Genomic DNA, 19,484 nt, shown 5'->3' on the forward strand with positions numbered 1-19,484 from the left:
AGGAGTCCATCCTTGGGAAAGAATAAGTCAAAGAGAGCATCTGAAGGCCCGTGACTGGAATTAGTCTCTCTCTCCAAAGGGTGTTAAGCCTATCCCTCACTCCCCTTAGCCTTTGGCCATCGGGCCTTCGGGTTTATGTTGTCTTAGTCTTTCAGGCTCTGTGGTGAAGGCGGGGAAATCATAGACTGGGTGGCTTATAAACGACAAGTTTATTTCTCACAGTTCCGGAGGATGGGAAGTTAAAGATCAAGGCGCTAGCAGATTTGTTGTCACGTGAGGGCACGCTTTGTAGTTCCTAAGTGCGCCTTGTAAGTGGGTCCTCCCCTGGCAGAAGGAGGTGAGCGAGCTTTCTCCTGCCTCTTATATAAGCGCTAATCCCATTCATAAGGGCTCCACCTGATGACCCAATCACCTCCTCGAGGCCCCACTTCCTCATACCATCACCTTGAAAACTAGAAATCTACTTGTGAATTTTGGGAGGACACAAATATTCAGACCATAGCAATATTTATAAGCATCCTCCACAGCCCATCTTTACTGTCTCCAATTACACAAAAATTATGTTTATGCCTCAAAGTGCCCAATCCTCCCCCTTTCTGTCAGGCCACCAGCCCCGCTCCTCATCCAATTCTTTCTCATTCTTCAGGCCTCAAATGTCACTTTGTTAGAGTCGCTCAAGTCCCCTTCGGTCTGAGTAAGCAGCCCCTCCTCATTATGCCCTTTCTTAGCACCCGCTGTACTGCACGTGCCTGCCTTTGTAATTTCTACTTACTGGCTGAGAGTCCACGAGAGCTGGAGTTCTACATGCCCTGCTCCCCCTTAAACCCTGTTACAAAAAGCCTCCTACAGCGCCTGACAGAGGAGGGAGTTTCCTCAAAGTGCCTTGTGGGTCATGATCAGGAGACTGAATTTCATGCTAAGAACATGAGACGACACTAAAAGGTTTTTTTTTTTTTTAATTTTTGATTTTTTTTTTTTTCTACAGCAAGAGAAAACTTTAGGCCTTTTAATATATGTGTTGCCAAGCCCAGACCCTTTCATTAGAACAACCCTTCCTAACGATCTACGTGGAAACGGGTACAGTACCACAGTAATACAATGTTTTACACTCTTTGGTACTATTTAAAACAAAAAACCCACACAAAACACGGGTTCGCTGTGTCGGGAAGTCACACTGAGCCCAGAGGAAACTGGGAGGAAGGCCCTGAGAGTGTGGGTGCCGCCCAGGGCGGGCTCTAGAGGTTGACCAGCAGGCCCAGGATGCGCCTCTGCTCGCTCTCGCGGAACTCCGGGCTCCGGCCGTCCCCGAGGCTCTCCGCGTACTCCTCGACGATGTGCCTGACCGTGTCGATGGAGCTCCGTCTCATGTTTAAGATCTGGTGAACCCTCTGCCGGATCTGGGGGTCCTTGGCATTGCAGATCTCCGCCAGGATGTAGCAGATGTGCTGCAGGACAAAGAGCCCCGCGTCCAAGCGCCGGAGGTAGAACTCCTCGTCTGAGTCGCTGTCTGGCATTTCCCCTCGCAGGAGCCTGTGGTGCTTCGCCCCTTCCATCTTCTCGTCGGCCACCTGCACGGCCTCCAGATACTTAAAATGCAGCTCCATCAGTCTGTCAACCTTCTCGCTGCCGTGTTCAGTGAATTTCCTGAGCAGCCGGGTTCGCCGCTGCCCTCTCAGGTTCCGCAGGAGGGAGGCCAGGATGGAGCAGACGTGCTCTTCGTGCTCCTTCTCAGTGCTCCCCGCCTTCTTGATCTTCTTGGGAGACTTCATGAAGAGAGGAAAGATGGTTCGCAAGCCCAGAATGTCCACAAACTTACGGCAAGTGTCGGAGCCCTCGGGCCCCAGCATGGCATGGTCCAGCACCTTCAGGGCGCTGCTCCTGGCCACCTGCTTTTCCCTGAGCATGAGATTCATCAGCTGAACACCCTCGCCCTTCAGGAAGCGCTCCCGATTGGAACCGAGCAGCAGGCAGGAACAGAGCGCGTCAAACAGGTTCTCCATCATCTCCTGCTCCTCCGCAGTGCGGGGATTGCGTCTTTTAAAGGCGGACACCTGCTGAAGAAGCACGTCGATTCCTTCCAGCTCCCCAAGCAGTGCCCTGTTGGCGTCACTGTCCTGCAGCAAGATGGCCAGCACTTCGCTGCAGTACAGCTTGTTGGCATCGAACGGCATCTTGGCCTTCAGCCTCTTCAGCAGCCACCGCAGAAGGCCCTGCTGGGCCGCCTCCTCGCACGTCTGGGGCCGGAACTCGGCCATGTTCTCCACAAGAGCCAGGGTGTCGTGCACGCCCTGCGCCTCCTCGCTCACCGACTCCTGCAGGCGCCCCAGGTTCTGCACGAGCAGCGCCACCACTTGTCCGTCCGCCAGAGCCTCGATGAGCACTTCTGCTCCCTCTTCGCCCTCGTGGAGGGCGTCTACATCCGTGAACTCCTCCAGCAGACGGACCACAGCTATGGACACGTCGGTGTTGTCGTGTCCCAGCAGCCCGAGGAGAGACCGAACGGCGCCCAGCTCCACGAGGAGGGGGTACAGGTCTGGCCGGGTGGCTACCACGTGCATCTCCTGAATGATGTCATCGAGGTCCAGCTCGGACTCCATAAACCTCTCGGGCCTGTCTGGGAACTTGACGCGCAGCTCTTGGTTTCTGTACGATCTCTTTTCAAAGGTGAGGATCATCTTCTTCACGGAGCTTGCATCCAATGGTTCCTCCTCCTCCTCTCCCCCCTCCCCCTCGCTGTCCCTAATCGGAAGCAGCCTTTTGGGGGCCTCCTCCGCCGCTCTTCCCACCTTCGTTCCCTCTTCCCGAAAGCGGCCAAGTTCTCCAGGACCAGCGTGTTTCCTGGGCCTGTTCCGCTCTTCCTCTTCCTCATCCCGGGGACGTTTTGTGCCCCTGTTGGGCTGGTAGCTGAGCAGTTCGCCCACATCCATGCTTCCAGGCGCGGCTCCCACGGGCAACCCTGGCTCCTGGCTTCCGCTCCCAACCAAGCCGTGGCCCCTTCAGCAGCGCCGCAGCCACACTGCCCAAGCCCTGAGCGGGGACGCAGAGCCAAGGAGGTCAAGGGTGCGAGAAGCAGGAGCCAGCCCCACTGTGGTTGAAGGCTGTGCTGCCTTGAAGCACACTGCATTTATGGCCTGGCCGCTTCCTCCCTGAGCGGGCAGGGGGGCGGGGAAAGGGGCGGAGACTTGAAGGGGGCGGGGCCACGAGAGAAAAGACCTTGGGAAACTACATTTATTGGGCCCTTTGCAGGAGGGCGGGGCCAGGAGAGAGAAGACCTTGAGAAACTAGATTGATTGGGGACTTCCCCAGGGCAGGGCGGGATGCAGGGGTTTCCCAGGAAGAGATCTCTCCTGGTCCTTCCAGTGGCCTAGGCGATGTTATCCTCATTTCACAGATGAGGAAGCTAAGATATAGAACTGCACTCTCCAGTACTATACCACCAACCACATGTGGCTAAAGGGTACCTGACGGTTTGTTCAGGGGGTAGAGTGTCCGCCTGGGGATCCAAGAGTCTTGCTTTTAACTTCAGGTCAAAGGCGCATTCCTGGGTTTCAGACTGAATCTCCAGGATGGGACATGCAGGAGACGTTGTATCAATGGTTTTCTCTCATCATTGAGGTTTCTATCTCTTCCTCTCTGCAATCCATAAAAATACATTTAGGAAAAAACAATTTTTTTAAAAGAAAACTAGAAATATGGCTAGGTTAAATTGAAATGTACCATGACGTCAAATAAAAAGGCTCACTTGAGTTTTTTAAAAAAATATATATATACTTTATTGAGTTTTTACAGAGAGGAAGGGAGAGGGATAGAGAGTTAGAAACATCGATGAGAGAGAAACATTGATGAGCTGCCTCCTGCACACTCCCTACCGGGGACGTGCCCGCAACCAAGGTACATGCCCTTGACCGGAATCAAGCTGGGACCCTTCGTCCGCAGGCCGACGCTCTATCCACTGAGCCAAACTGGCTAAAGCCTCACTGGATTTTTAAGACCTCTATCGATTACGTATTGAAGTGACATTTTGACTCAAATAAACTCTCAAACTTAATTTCACACGTTTCTTTATCTTTTTATTGTGTGTGGTAGAGGATGTAACCTACAGAGGTGGCTCTTTTTGTGTCTTGCTCCCATTGTGTATGTGTTGAATAGTGCTGGCTCAGAAAGTCCTCGTATATCGCCCAAGGCCATACAACTCTGACTGGCTGAAAACCTGTTGGTGATCGGATTTCCCTCTTTGGGCTTCTGTTTATCGGTTTAGGCAAGACCCGTTGGAAAGTGGATGATCTTGTTTAAACCCAAGAAACATCAAAAGGCTGTTTGTAGGAGAAAGGAGTCCATCCTTGGGAAAGAATAAGTCAAAGAGAGCATCTGAAGGCCCGTGACTGGAATTAGTCTCTCTCTCCAAAGGGTGTTAAGTCTATCCCTCACTCCCCTTAGCCTTTGGCCATCGGGCCTTCGGGTTTATGTTGTCTTAGTCTTTCAGGCTCTGTGGTGAAGGCGGGGAAATCATAGACTGGGTGGCTTATAAACGACAAGTTTATTTCTCACAGTTCCGGAGGATGGGAAGTTCAAGATCAAGGCGCTAGCAGATTTGTTGTCACACGAGGGCACGCTTTGTAGTTCCTAAGTGCGCCTTGTAAGTGGGTCCTCCCCTGGCAGAAGGAGGTGAGCGAGCTTTCTCCTGCCTCTTATATAAGCACTAATCCCATTCATAAGGGCTCCACCTTATGACCCAATCACCTCCTCAAGGCCCCACTTCCTCATACCATCACCTTGAAAACTAGAAATCTACTTGTGAATTTTGGGAGGACACAAATATTCAGACCATAGCAATATTTATAAGCATCCTCCACAGCCCATCTTTACTGTCTCCAATTACACAAAAATTATGTTTATGCCTCAAAGTGCCCAATCCTCCCCCTTTCTGTCAGGCCACCAGCCCCGCTCCTCATCCAATTCTTTCTCATTCTTCAGGCCTCAAATGTCACTTTGTTAGAGTCGCTCAAGTCCCCTTCGGTCTGAGTAAGCAGCCCCTCCTCATTATGCCCTTTCTTAGCACCCGCTGTACTGCACGTGTCTGCCTTTGTAATTTCTACTTACTGGCTGAGAGTCCACGAGAGCTGGAGTTCTACATGCCCTGCTCCCCCTTAAACCCTGTTACAAAAAGCCTCCTACAGCGCCTGACAGAGGAGGGAGTTTCCTCAAAGTGCCTTGTGGGTCATGATCAGGAGACTGAATTTCATGCTAAGAACATGAGACGACACTAAAAGGTTTTATTTATTTTTTTTTAATTTTTGATTTTTTTTTTTTTCTACAGCAAGAGAAAACTTTAGGCCTTTTAATATATGTGTTGCCAAGCCCAGACCCTTTCATTAGAACAACCCTTCCTAACGATCTACGTGGAAACGGGTACAGTACCACAGTAATACAATGTTTTACACTCTTTGGTACTATTTAAAACAAAAAACCCACACAAAACACGGGTTCGCTGTGTCGGGAAGTCACACTGAGCCCAGAAGAAACTGGGAGGAAGGCCCTGAGAGTGTGGGTGCCGCCCAGGGCGGGCTCTAGAGGTTGACCAGCAGGCCCAGGATGCGCCTCTGCTCGCTCTCGCGGAACTCCGGGCTCCGGCCGTCCCCGAGGCTCTCCGCGTACTCCTCGACGATGTGCCTGACCGTGTCGATGGAGCTCCCTCTCATGTTTAAGATCTGGTGAACCCTCTGCCGGATCTGGGGGTCCTTGGCATTGCAGATCTCCGCCAGGATGTAGCAGATGTGCTGCAGGACAAAGAGCCCCGCGTCCAAGCGCCGGAGGTAGAACTCCTCGTCTGAGTCGCTGTCTGGCATTTCCCCTCGCAGGAGCCTGTGGTGCTTCGCCCCTTCCATCTTCTCGTCGGCCACCTGCACGGCCTCCAGATACTTAAAATGCAGCTCCATCAGTCTGTCAACCTTCTCGCTGCCGTGTTCAGTGAATTTCCTGAGCAGCCGGGTTCGCCGCTGCCCTCTCAGGTTCCGCAGGAGGGAGGCCAGGATGGAGCAGACGTGCTCTTCGTGCTCCTTCTCAGTGCTCCCCGCCTTCTTGATCTTCTTGGGAGACTTCATGAAGAGAGGAAAGATGGTTCGCAAGCCCAGAATGTCCACAAACTTACGGCAAGTGTCGGAGCCCTCGGGCCCCAGCATGGCATGGTCCAGCACCTTCAGGGCGCTGCTCCTGGCCACCTGCTTTTCCCTGAGCATGAGATTCATCAGCTGAACACCCTCGCCCTTCAGGAAGCGCTCCCGATTGGAACCGAGCAGCAGGCAGGAACAGAGCGCGTCAAACAGGTTCTCCATCATCTCCTGCTCCTCCGCAGTGCGGGGATTGCGTCTTTTAAAGGCGGACACCTGCTGAAGAAGCACGTCGATTCCTTCCAGCTCCCCAAGCAGTGCCCTGTTGGCGTCACTGTCCTGCAGCAAGATGGCCAGCACTTCGCTGCAGTACAGCTTGTTGGCATCGAACGGCATCTTGGCCTTCAGCCTCTTCAGCAGCCACCGCAGAAGGCCCTGCTGGGCCGCCTCCTCGCACGTCTGGGGCCGGAACTCGGCCATGTTCTCCACAAGAGCCAGGGTGTCGTGCACGCCCTGCGCCTCCTCGCTCACCGACTCCTGCAGGCGCCCCAGGTTCTGCACGAGCAGCGCCACCACTTGTCCGTCCGCCAGAGCCTCGATGAGCACTTCTGCTCCCTCTTCGCCCTCGTGGAGGGCGTCTACATCCGTGAACTCCTCCAGCAGACGGACCACAGCTATGGACACGTCGGTGTTGTCGTGTCCCAGCAGCCCGAGGAGAGACCGAACGGCGCCCAGCTCCACGAGGAGGGGGTACAGGTCTGGCCGGGTGGCTACCACGTGCATCTCCTGAATGATGTCATCGAGGTCCAGCTCGGACTCCATAAACCTCTCGGGCCTGTCTGGGAACTTGACGCGCAGCTCTTGGTTTCTGTACGATCTCTTTTCAAAGGTGAGGATCATCTTCTTCACGGAGCTTGCATCCAATGGTTCCTCCTCCTCCTCTCCCCCCTCCCCCTCGCTGTCCCTAATCGGAAGCAGCCTTTTGGGGGCCTCCTCCGCCGCTCTTCCCACCTTCGTTCCCTCTTCCCGAAAGCGGCCAAGTTCTCCAGGACCAGCGTGTTTCCTGGGCCTGTTCCGCTCTTCCTCTTCCTCATCCCGGGGACGTTTTGTGCCCCTGTTGGGCTGGTAGCTGAGCAGTTCGCCCACATCCATGCTTCCAGGCGCGGCTCCCACGGGCAACCCTGGCTCCTGGCTTCCGCTCCCAACCAAGCCGTGGCCCCTTCAGCAGCGCCGCAGCCACACTGCCCAAGCCCTGAGCGGGGACGCAGAGCCAAGGAGGTCAAGGGTGCGAGAAGCAGGAGCCAGCCCCACTGTGGTTGAAGGCTGTGCTGCCTTGAAGCACACTGCATTTATGGCCTGGCCGCTTCCTCCCTGAGCGGGCAGGGGGCGGGGAAAGGGGCGGAGACTTGAAGGGGGCGGGGCCACGAGAGAAAAGACCTTGGGAAACTACATTTATTGGGCCCTTTGCAGGAGGGCGGGGCCAGGAGAGAGAAGACCTTGAGAAACTAGATTGATTGGGGACTTCCCCAGGGCAGGGCGGGATGCAGGGGTTTCCCAGGAAGAGATCTCTCCTGGTCCTTCCAGTGGCCTAGGCGATGTTATCCTCATTTCACCGATGAGGAAGCTAAGATATAGAACTGCACTCTCCAGTACTATACCACCAACCACATGTGGCTAAAGGGTACCTGACGGTTTGTTCAGGGGGTAGAGTGTCCGCCTGGGGATCCAAGAGTCTTGCTTTTAACTTCAGGTCAAAGGCGCATTCCTGGGTTTCAGACTGAATCTCCAGGATGGGACATGCAGGAGACGTTGTATCAATGGTTTTCTCTCATCATTGAGGTTTCTATCTCTTCCTCTCTGCAATCCATAAAAATACATTTAGGAAAAAACAATTTTTTTAAAAGAAAACTAGAAATATGGCTAGGTTAAATTGAAATGTACCATGACGTCAAATAAAAAGGCTCACTTGAGTTTTTTAAAAAAATATATATATACTTTATTGAGTTTTTACAGAGAGGAAGGGAGAGGGATAGAGAGTTAGAAACATCGATGAGAGAGAAACATTGATGAGCTGCCTCCTGCACACTCCCTACCGGGGACGTGCCCGCAACCAAGGTACGTGCCCTTGACCGGAATCAACCTGGGACCCTTCGTCCGCAGGCCGACGCTCTATCCACTGAGCCAAACTGGCTAAAGCCTCACTGGATTTTTAAGACCTCTATCGATTACGTATTGAAGTGACATTTTGACTCAAATAAACTCTCAAACTTAATTTCACACGTTTCTTTATCTTTTTATTGTGTGTGGTAGAGGATGTAACCTACAGAGGTGGCTCTTTTTGTGTCTTGCTCCCATTGTGTATGTGTTGAATAGTGCTGGCTCAGAAAGTCCTCGTATATCGCCCAAGGCCATACAACTCTGACTGGCTGAAAACCTGTTGGTGATCGGATTTCCCTCTTTGGGCTTCTGTTTATCGGTTTAGGCAAGACCCGTTGGAAAGTGGATGATCTTGTTTAAACCCAAGAAACATCAAAAGGCTGTTTGTAGGAGAAAGGAGTCCATCCTTGGGAAAGAATAAGTCAAAGAGAGCATCTGAAGGCCCGTGACTGGAATTAGTCTCTCTCTCCAAAGGGTGTTAAGTCTATCCCTCACTCCCCTTAGCCTTTGGCCATCGGGCCTTCGGGTTTATGTTGTCTTAGTCTTTCAGGCTCTGTGGTGAAGGCGGGGAAATCATAGACTGGGTGGCTTATAAACGACAAGTTTATTTCTCACAGTTCCGGAGGATGGGAAGTTCAAGATCAAGGCGCTAGCAGATTTGTTGTCACGTGAGGGCACGCTTTGTAGTTCCTAAGTGCGCCTTGTAAGTGGGTCCTCCCCTGGCAGAAGGAGGTGAGCGAGCTTTCTCCTGCCTCTTATATAAGCGCTAATCCCATTCATAAGGGCTCCACCTGATGACCCAATCACCTCCTCGAGGCCCCACTTCCTCATACCATCACCTTGAAAACTAGAAATCTACTTGTGAATTTTGGGAGGACACAAATATTCAGACCATAGCAATATTTATAAGCATCCTCCACAGCCCATCTTTACTGTCTCCAATTACACAAAAATTATGTTTATGCCTCAAAGTGCCCAATCCTCCCCCTTTCTGTCAGGCCACCAGCCCCGCTCCTCATCCAATTCTTTCTCATTCTTCAGGCCTCAAATGTCACTTTGTTAGAGTCGCTCAAGTCCCCTTCGGTCTGAGTAAGCAGCCCCTCCTCATTATGCCCTTTCTTAGCACCCGCTGTACTGCACGTGTCTGCCTTTGTAATTTCTACTTACTGGCTGAGAGTCCACGAGAGCTGGAGTTCTACATGCCCTGCTCCCCCTTAAACCCTGTTACAAAAAGCCTCCTACAGCGCCTGACAGAGGAGGGAGTTTCCTCAAAGTGCCTTGTGGGTCATGATCAGGAGACTGAATTTCATGCTAAGAACATGAGACGACACTAAAAGTTTTTTTTTTTTTTAATTTTTGATTTTTTTTTTTTTCTACAGCAAGAGACAACTTTAGGCCTTTTAATATATGTGTTGCCAAGCCCAGACCCTTTCATTAGAACAACCCTTCCTAACGATCTACGTGGAAACGGGTACAGTACCACAGTAATACAATGTTTTACACTCTTTGGTACTATTTAAAACAAAAAACCCACACAAAACACGGGTTCGCTGTGTCGGGAAGTCACACTGAGCCCAGAAGAAACTGGGAGGAAGGCCCTGAGAGTGTGGGTGCCGCCCAGGGCGGGCTCTAGAGGTTGACCAGCAGGCCCAGGATGCGCCTCTGCTCGCTCTCGCGGAACTCCGGGCTCCGGCCGTCCCCGAGGCTCTCCGCGTACTCCTCGACGATGTGCCTGACCGTGTCGATGGAGCTCCCTCTCATGTTTAAGATCTGGTGAACCCTCTGCCGGATCTGGGGGTCCTTGGCATTGCAGATCTCCGCCAGGATGTAGCAGATGTGCTGCAGGACAAAGAGCCCCGCGTCCAAGCGCCGGAGGTAGAACTCCTCGTCTGAGTCGCTGTCTGGCATTTCCCCTCGCAGGAGCCTGTGGTGCTTCGCCCCTTCCATCTTCTCGTCGGCCACCTGCACGGCCTCCAGATACTTAAAATGCAGCTCCATCAGTCTGTCAACCTTCTCGCTGCCGTGTTCAGTGAATTTCCTGAGCAGCCGGGTTCGCCGCTGCCCTCTCAGGTTCCGCAGGAGGGAGGCCAGGATGGAGCAGACGTGCTCTTCGTGCTCCTTCTCAGTGCTCCCCGCCTTCTTGATCTTCTTGGGAGACTTCATGAAGAGAGGAAAGATGGTTCGCAAGCCCAGAATGTCCACAAACTTACGGCAAGTGTCGGAGCCCTCGGGCCCCAGCATGGCATGGTCCAGCACCTTCAGGGCGCTGCTCCTGGCCACCTGCTTTTCCCTGAGCATGAGATTCATCAGCTGAACACCCTCGCCCTTCAGGAAGCGCTCCCGATTGGAACCGAGCAGCAGGCAGGAACAGAGCGCGTCAAACAGGTTCTCCATCATCTCCTGCTCCTCCGCAGTGCGGGGATTGCGTCTTTTAAAGGCGGACACCTGCTGAAGAAGCACGTCGATTCCTTCCAGCTCCCCAAGCAGTGCCCTGTTGGCGTCACTGTCCTGCAGCAAGATGGCCAGCACTTCGCTGCAGTACAGCTTGTTGGCATCGAACGGCATCTTGGCCTTCAGCCTCTTCAGCAGCCACCGCAGAAGGCCCTGCTGGGCCGCCTCCTCGCACGTCTGGGGCCGGAACTCGGCCATGTTCTCCACAAGAGCCAGGGTGTCGTGCACGCCCTGCGCCTCCTCGCTCACCGACTCCTGCAGGCGCCCCAGGTTCTGCACGAGCAGCGCCACCACTTGTCCGTCCGCCAGAGCCTCGATGAGCACTTCTGCTCCCTCTTCGCCCTCGTGGAGGGCGTCTACATCCGTGAACTCCTCCAGCAGACGGACCACAGCTATGGACACGTCGGTGTTGTCGTGTCCCAGCAGCCCGAGGAGAGACCGAACGGCGCCCAGCTCCACGAGGAGGGGGTACAGGTCTGGCCGGGTGGCTACCACGTGCATCTCCTGAATGATGTCATCGAGGTCCAGCTCGGACTCCATAAACCTCTCGGGCCTGTCTGGGAACTTGACGCGCAGCTCTTGGTTTCTGTACGACCTCTTTTCAAAGGTGAGGATCATCTTCTTCACGGAGCTTGCATCCAATGGTTCCTCCTCCTCCTCTCCCCCCTCCCCCTCGCTGTCCCTAATCGGAAGCAGCCTTTTGGGGGCCTCCTCCGCCGCTCTTCCCACCTTCGTTCCCTCTTCCCGAAAGCGGCCAAGTTCTCCAGGACCAGCGTGTTTCCTGGGCCTGTTCCGCTCTTCCTCTTCCTCATCCCGGGGACGTTTTGTGCCCCTGTTGGGCTGGTAGCTGAGCAGTTCGCCCACATCCATGCTTCCAGGCGCGGCTCCCACGGGCAACCCTGGCTCCTGGCTTCCGCTCACAACCAAGCCGTGGCCCCTTCAGCAGCGCCGCAGCCACACTGCCCAAGCCCTGAGCGGGGACGCAGAGCCAAGGAGGTCAAGGGTGCGAGGAGCAGGAGCCAGCCCCACTGTGTTTGAAGGCTGTGCTGCCTTGAAGCACACTGCATTTATGGCCTGGCCGCTTCCTCCCTGAGCGGGCAGGGGGCGGGGAAAGGGGCGGAGACTTGAAGGGGGCGGGGCCACGAGAGAAAAGACCTTGGGAAACTACATTTATTGGGCCCTTTGCAGGAGGGCGGGGCCAGGAGAGAGAAGACCTTGAGAAACTAGATTGATTGGGGACTTCCCCAGGGCAGGGCGGGATGCAGGGGTTTCCCAGGAAGAGATCTCTCCTGGTCCTTCCAGTGGCCTAGGCGATGTTATCCTCATTTCACCGATGAGGAAGCTAAGATATAGAACTGCACTCTCCAGTACTATACCACCAACCACATGTGGCTAAAGGGTACCTGAGGGTTTGTTCAGGGGGTAGAGTGTCCGCCTGGGGATCCAAGAGTCTTGCTTTTAACTTCAGGTCAAAGGCGCATTCCTGGGTTTCAGACTGAATCTCCAGGATGGGACATGCAGGAGACGTTGTATCAATGGCTTTCTCTCATCATTGAGGTTTCTATCTCTTCCTCTCTGCAATCCATAAAAATACATTTAGGAAAAAACAATTTTTTTAAAAGAAAACTAGAAATATGGCTAGGTTAAATTGAAATGTACCATGACGTAAATAAAAGGGCTCACTTGAGTTTTTTAAAAAAATATATATACTTTATTGAGTTTTTACAGAGAGGAAGGGAGAGGGATAGAGAGTTAGAAACATCGATGAGAGAGAAACATTGATGAGCTGCCTCCTGCACACTCCCTACCGGGGACGTGCCCGCAACCAAGGTACGTGCCCTTGACCGGAATCAACCTGGGACCCTTCGTCCGCAGGCCGACGCTCTATCCACTGAGCCAAACTGGCTAAAGCCTCACTGGATTTTTAAGACCTCTATCGATTACGTATTGAAGTGACATTTTGACTCAAATAAACTCTCAAACTTAATTTCACACGTTTCTTTATCTTTTTATTGTGTGTGGTAGAGGATGTAACCTACAGAGGTGGCTCTTTTTGTGTCTTGCTCCCATTGTGTATGTGTTGAATAGTGCTGGCTCAGAAAGTCCTCGTATATCGCCCAAGGCCATACAACTCTGACTGGCTGAAAACCTGTTGGTGATCGGATTTCCCTCTTTGGGCTTCTGTTTATCGGTTTAGGCAAGACCCGTTGGAAAGTGGATGATCTTGTTTAAACCCAAGAAACATCAAAAGGCTGTTTGTAGGAGAAAGGAGTCCATCCTTGGGAAAGAATAAGTCAAAGAGAGCATCTGAAGGCCCGTGACTGGAATTAGTCTCTCTCTCCAAAGGGTGTTAAGCCTATCCCTCACTCCCCTTAGCCTTTGGCCATCGGGCCTTCGGGTTTATGTTGTCTTAGTCTTTCAGGCTCTGTGGTGAAGGCGGGGAAATCATAGACTGGGTGGCTTATAAACGACAAGTTTATTTCTCACAGTTCCGGAGGATGGGAAGTTAAAGATCAAGGCGCTAGCAGATTTGTTGTCACACGAGGGCACGCTTTGTAGTTCCTAAGTGCGCCTTGTAAGTGGGTCCTCCCCTGGCAGAAGGAGGTGAGCGAGCTTTCTCCTGCCTCTTATATAAGCGCTAATCCCATTCATACGGGCTCCACCTGATGACCCAATCACCTCCTCGAGGCCCCACTTCCTAATACCATCACCTTGAAAACTAGAAATCTACTTGTGAATTTTGGGAGGACACAAATATTCAGACCATAGCAATATTTATAAGCATCCTCCACAGCCCATCTTTACTGTCTCCAATTACACAAAAATTATGTTTATGCCTCAAAGTGCCCAATCCTCCCCCTTTCTGTCAGGCCACCAGCCCCGCTCCTCATCCAATTCTTTCTCATTCTTCAGGCCTCAAATGTCACTTTGTTAGAGTCGCTCAAGTCCCCTTCGGTCTGAGTAAGCAGCCCCTCCTCATTATGCCCTTTCTTAGCACCCGCTGTACTGCACGTGCCTGCCTTTGTAATTTCTACTTACTGGCTGAGAGTCCACGAGAGCTGGAGTTCTACATGCCCTGCTCCCCCTTAAACCCTGTTACAAAAAGCCTCCTACAGCGCCTGACAGAGGAGGGAGTTTCCTCAAAGTGCCTTGTGGGTCATGATCAGGAGACTGAATTTCATGCTAAGAACATGAGACGACACTAAAAGTTTTTTTTTTTTTAATTTTTGATTTTTTTTTTTTCTACAGCAAGAGAAAACTTTAGGCCTTTTAATATATGTGTTGCCAAGCCCAGACCCTTTCATTAGAACAACCCTTCCTAACGATCTACGTGGAAACGGGTACAGTACCACAGTAATACAATGTTTTACACTCTTTGGTACTATTTAAAACAAAAAACCCACACAAAACACGGGTTCGCTGTGTCGGGAAGTCACACTGAGCCCAGAGGAAACTGGGAGGAAGGCCCTGAGAGTGTGGGTGCCGCCCAGGGCGGGCTCTAGAGGTTGACCAGCAGGCCCAGGATGCGCCTCTGCTCGCTCTCGCGGAACTCCGGGCTCCGGCCGTCCCCGAGGCTCTCCGCGTACTCCTCGACGATGTGCCTGACCGTGTCGATGGAGCTCCCTCTCATGTTTAAGATCTGGTGAACCCTCTGCCGGATCTGGGGGTCCTTGGCATTGCAGATCTCCGCCAGGATGTAGCAGATGTGCTGCAGGACAAAGAGCCCCGCGTCCAAGCGCCGGAGGTAGAACTCCTCGTCTGAGTCGCTGTCTGGCATTTCCCCTCGCAGGAGCCTGTGGTGCTTCGCCCCTTCCATCTTCTCGTCGGCCACCTGCACGGCCTCCAGATACTTAAAATGCAGCTCCATCAGTCTGTCAACCTTCTCGCTGCCGTGTTCAGTGAATTTCCTGAGCAGCCGGGTTCGCCGCTGCCCTCTCAGGTTCCGCAGGAGGGAGGCCAGGATGGAGCAGACGTGCTCTTCGTGCTCCTTCTCAGTGCTCCCCGCCTTCTTGATCTTCTTGGGAGACTTCATGAAGAGAGGAAAGATGGTTCGCAAGCCCAGAATGTCCACAAACTTACGGCAAGTGTCGGAGCCCTCGGGCCCCAGCATGGCATGGTCCAGCACCTTCAGGGCGCTGCTCCTGGCCACCTGCTTTTCCCTGAGCATGAGATTCATCAGCTGAACACCCTCGCCCTTCAGGAAGCGCTCCCGATTGGAACCGAGCAGCAGGCAGGAACAGAGCGCGTCAAACAGGTTCTCCATCATCTCCTGCTCCTCCGCAGTGCGGGGATTGCGTCTTTTAAAGGCGGACACCTGCTGAAGAAGCACGTCGATTCCTTCCAGCTCCCCAAGCAGTGCCCTGTTGGCGTCACTGTCCTGCAGCAAGATGGCCAGCACTTCGCTGCAGTACAGCTTGTTGGCATCGAACGGCATCTTGGCCTTCAGCCTCTTCAGCAGCCACCGCAGAAGGCCCTGCTGGGCCGCCTCCTCGCACGTCTGGGGCCGGAACTCGGCCATGTTCTCCACAAGAGCCAGGGTGTCGTGCACGCCCTGCGCCTCCTCGCTCACCGACTCCTGCAGGCGCCCCAGGTTCTGCACGAGCAGCGCCACCACTTGTCCGTCCGCCAGAGCCTCGATGAGCACTTCTGCTCCCTCTTCGCCCTCGTGGAGGGCGTCTACATCCGTGAACTCCTCCAGCAGACGGACCACAGCTATGGACACGTCGGTGTTGTCGTGTCCCAGCAGCCCGAGGAGAGACCGAACGGCGCCCAGCTCCACGAGGAGGGGGTACAGGTCTGGCCGGGTGGCTACCACGTGCATCTCCTGAATGATGTCATCGAGGTCCAGCTCGGACTCCATAAACCTCTCGGGCCTGTCTGGGAACTTGACGCGCAGCTCTTGGTTTCTGTACGACCTCTTTTCAAAGGTGAGGATCATCTTCTTCACGGAGCTTGCATCCAATGGTTCCTCCTCCTCCTCTCCCCCCTCCCCCTCGCTGTCCCTAATCGGAAGCAGCCTTTTGGGGGCCTCCTCCGCCGCTCTTCCCACCTTCGTTCCCTCTTCCCGAAAGCGGCCAAGTTCTCCAGGACCAGCGTGTTTCCTGGGCCTGTTCCGCTCTTCCTCTTCCTCATCCCGGGGACGTTTTGTGCCCCTGTTGGGCTGGTAGCTGAGCAGTTCGCCCACATCCATGCTTCCAGGCGCGGCTCCCACGGGCAACCCTGGCTCCTGGCTTCCGCTCACAACCAAGCCGTGGCCCCTTCAGCAGCGCCGCAGCCACACTGCCCAAGCCCTGAGCGGGGACGCAGAGCCAAGGAGGTCAAGGGTGCGAGGAGCAGGAGCCAGCCCCACTGTGTTTGAAGGCTGTGCTGCCTTGAAGCACACTGCATTTATGGCCTGGCCGCTTCCTCCCTGAGCGGGCAGGGGGCGGGGAAAGGGGCGGAGACTTGAAGGGGGCGGGGCCACGAGAGAAAAGACCTTGGGGAACTACATTTATTGGGCCCTTTGCAGGAGGGCGGGGCCAGGAGAGAGAAGACCTTGAGAAACTAGATTGATTGGGGACTTCCCCAGGGCAGGGCGGGATGCAGGGGTTTCCCAGGAAGAGATCTCTCCTGGTCCTTCCAGTGGCCTAGGCGATGTTATCCTCATTTCACCGATGAGGAAGCTAAGATATAGAACTGCACTCTCCAGTACTATACCACCAACCACATGTGGCTAAAGGGTACCTGACGGTTTGTTCAGGGGGTAGAGTGTCCGCCTGGGGATCCAAGAGTCTTGCTTTTAACTTCAGGTCAAAGGCGCATTCCTGGGTTTCAGACTGAATCTCCAGGATGGGACATGCAGGAGACGTTGTATCAATGGCTTTCTCTCATCATTGAGGTTTCTATCTCTTCCTCTCTGCAATCCATAAAAATACATTTAGGAAAAAACAATTTTTTTAAAAGAAAACTAGAAATATGGCTAGGTTAAATTGAAATGTACCATGACGTCAAATAAAAAGGCTCACTTGAGTTTTTTAAAAAAATATATATACTTTATTGAGTTTTTACAGAGAGGAAGGGAGAGGGATAGAGAGTTAGAAACATCGATGAGAGAGAAACATTGATGAGCTGCCTCCTGCACACTCCCTACCGGGGACGTGCCCGCAACCAAGGTACGTGCCCTTGACCGGAATCAACCTGGGACCCTTCGTCCGCAGGCCGACGCTCTATCCACTGAGCCAAACTGGCTAAAGCCTCACTGGATTTTTAAGACCTCTATCGATTACGTATTGAAGTGACATTTTGACTCAAATAAACTCTCAAACTTAATTTCACACGTTTCTTTATCTTTTTATTGTGTGTGGTAGAGGATGTAACCTACAGAGGTGGCTCTTTTTGTGTCTTGCTCCCATTGTGTATGTGTTGAATAGTGCTGGCTCAGAAAGTCCTCGTATATCGCCCAAGGCCATACAACTCTGACTGGCTGAAAACCTGTTGGTGATCGGATTTCCCTCTTTGGGCTTCTGTTTATCGGTTTAGGCAAGACCCGTTGGAAAGTGGATGATCTTGTTTAAACCCAAGAAACAACAAAAGGCTGTTTGTAGGAGAAAGGAGTCCATCCTTGGGAAAGAATAAGTCAAAGAGAGCATCTGAAGGCCCGTGACTGGAATTAGTCTCTCTCTCCAAAGGGTGTTAAGCCTATCCCTCACTCCCCTTAGCCTTTGGCCATCGGGCCTTCGGGTTTATGTTGTCTTAGTCTTTCAGGCTCTGTGGTGAAGGCGGGGAAATCATAGACTGGGTGGCTTATAAACGACAAGTTTATTTCTCACAGTTCCGGAGGATGGGAAGTTAAAGATCAAGGCGCTAGCAGATTTGTTGTCACACGAGGGCACGCTTTGTAGTTCCTAAGTGCGCCTTGTAAGTGGGTCCTCCCCTGGCAGAAGGAGGTGAGCGAGCTTTCTCCTGCCTCTTATATAAGCACTAATCCCATTCATAAGGGCTCCACCTTATGACCCAATCACCTCCTCAAGGCCCCACTTCCTCAAACCATCACCTTGAAAACTAGAAATCTACTTTAAAAGCTTTAAATTACCTTGTTAGTGTTCTTAGAAAACAAAAATGATGTCGAGTCCCGTAATATGATTTTTCTCAAGAACTTTTCATGAATACGTGCACCTCTGTTGTGTTCCCATGTCACCAGAAGAGCTTCTGCCCCTTAGCCATACCAGCAAGTTCTCAGAACTTAGTATACACATTCTCATAGAGAAAATGCTCATAATTCATTCTATACAGTTCTCTGAGTTTCTTGAGATCAACTGCTAAACAACAATGATTCTCTCCTACTGACCCTTTCTTCCTGGGCTGTAATGTAATAAACCTATATAAAGTATATTTGTAGTACTTCTGTACAATTGTGTCTCAAGAAGAGCTCTGACTGTGTCTACTTATAAAGGCTATTAATCCCCAAATTGTTCATATAAATTACACATTTACTCACACACTGGATCCATATAAGAAACTGTCCCCTTACTGCTTTATAAGAAAGAAAGCACATTTACTGATTATCTACTATGCTTCATTTACTATAGGTATGCGTACATGAGTATATGAAAAAGATGAGACATAGGCCTGCCCACAGAAACGCTTGTAGTTTGATCAGAATGGCAGTAAAGAGATAGTGTCTGATTTCTTTGCAGCAAAAACTGTATGAAGGTGATCTTCATAACTCATTATCTGCATTGAGAGATGCTGACAGTTTCAACTCCATGGAAAAGAGACTCTCCACCTCCAAAGCTCTAATTCTTGTCTGAGTTCTTGATTTGATTCCCTTCTGACACTTTGGAATTTCAGTCCACCAGTTATACAACCTCTCCCCTCTTCTTGATATGTGCCTTAAAAATATCTCTTTTCTCATAACATGAAAAACTGCAGCAAACTTCTCTGAACATAGGCATGATTTCCTAGAAAGCCTGGGCCATACCTCCAAAATTCAAATTTGACCACCACATTATTCCCCTCCTCAAAACCTTCAAATTCTCTATAGAATGAAATATTAACTCTTTTGCATAACATACAGGGTTTTATATGATTTGACTCCATTTATATTTCTAGTCCCATTTTCCAACATCTCTCTTTTTTTATACAGCTTTGCTGAGGTATAAGTGGTATACAAAGAATTGTGCATATTTATTGTATACAATTTGAGCTTGGACACATGCAAACACCCATGATACCATCACCACAATGAAGGTAATAGACATATGAATATCTCCCAGAGTTTCTTGGTATATTTTTAGGGGGAGGGCTATTTGTTTGCTTTGGGTTTTTTTATGTGTAATAACATCTATATATATAAAAGCCTAAGCAACTGAACAACCAGAATGACCAGAATGACTGGTCTCTATGACATGCACTGACCACCAGGGGGCAGGTGCTCAATGCAGGTGCTGCCCCCCTGGTGGTCAGTGTGTTCCCACAGCCAACGTCCCCCTGCTGGCCAACTTCCCACAGTCCCTCCCCCTGGCCAGCAGGCCCCAATCGCTTGATAGGGGCCGGGCCCTGGGCTCTGACAGGGAAACAGGGGTGGGTGGAGGCAGACGCAGCCTCTTTCCCAGGTTGGCCAAGGACCGGCTCCCTCCTCGGGGCTGGTGGCCAACCTCCTGCACCCCATTCCTACCCCTGGCCAGCAGCCCTGATCTGCCCACCGCCCATCCGCCATGGTGGTAGTGTGGTGGTGAGAGAAGGAGGCAGAGGGGAGACTGGGAACTGCGTGGCAATGTCCATTCCTTC

At 52.1% G+C, this 19,484-nt stretch overlaps 4 protein-coding genes across 4 annotated transcripts; all 4 read right to left on the reverse strand.

Moving 5' to 3' along the window:
* Positions 1-1,235: 1,235 nt before the first annotated feature.
* Positions 1,236-2,927, reverse strand: LOC129151126 (beta-catenin-like protein 1). Its single transcript, XM_054725019.1, has one exon. It carries the CDS (start codon positions 2,925-2,927, stop codon positions 1,236-1,238), a length of 1,692 nt encoding a protein of 563 aa, XP_054580994.1.
* A 2,640-nt stretch (positions 2,928-5,567) lies between these two features.
* Positions 5,568-7,259, reverse strand: LOC129151128 (beta-catenin-like protein 1). The gene has a single exon (XM_054725020.1). The coding sequence runs from the start codon at positions 7,257-7,259 to the stop codon at positions 5,568-5,570; it is 1,692 nt and encodes a 563-aa protein (XP_054580995.1).
* A 2,634-nt stretch (positions 7,260-9,893) lies between these two features.
* Positions 9,894-11,585, reverse strand: LOC129151130 (beta-catenin-like protein 1). The gene has a single exon (XM_054725026.1). The coding sequence runs from the start codon at positions 11,583-11,585 to the stop codon at positions 9,894-9,896; it is 1,692 nt and encodes a 563-aa protein (XP_054581001.1).
* Positions 11,586-14,214: 2,629 nt separating this feature from the next.
* On the reverse strand, positions 14,215-15,906 carry LOC129151131 (beta-catenin-like protein 1). Its single transcript, XM_054725027.1, has one exon. The coding sequence runs from the start codon at positions 15,904-15,906 to the stop codon at positions 14,215-14,217; it is 1,692 nt and encodes a 563-aa protein (XP_054581002.1).
* Positions 15,907-19,484: the final 3,578 nt, after the last annotated feature.

This window comes from Eptesicus fuscus, chromosome 13, assembly GCF_027574615.1.
Source record: "Eptesicus fuscus isolate TK198812 chromosome 13, DD_ASM_mEF_20220401, whole genome shotgun sequence".
NCBI lineage: Eukaryota > Metazoa > Chordata > Mammalia > Chiroptera > Vespertilionidae > Eptesicus > Eptesicus fuscus.

Excerpts from the sequence above, each read along its gene's own strand:
- LOC129151126 (XM_054725019.1), bottom strand. The coding sequence starts at position 2,927 with ATGGATGTGGGCGAACTGCTCAGCTACCAGCCCAACAGGGGCACAAAA.
- LOC129151131 (XM_054725027.1), bottom strand. The coding sequence starts at position 15,906 with ATGGATGTGGGCGAACTGCTCAGCTACCAGCCCAACAGGGGCACAAAA.
- LOC129151130 (XM_054725026.1), bottom strand. The coding sequence starts at position 11,585 with ATGGATGTGGGCGAACTGCTCAGCTACCAGCCCAACAGGGGCACAAAA.
- LOC129151128 (XM_054725020.1), bottom strand. The coding sequence starts at position 7,259 with ATGGATGTGGGCGAACTGCTCAGCTACCAGCCCAACAGGGGCACAAAA.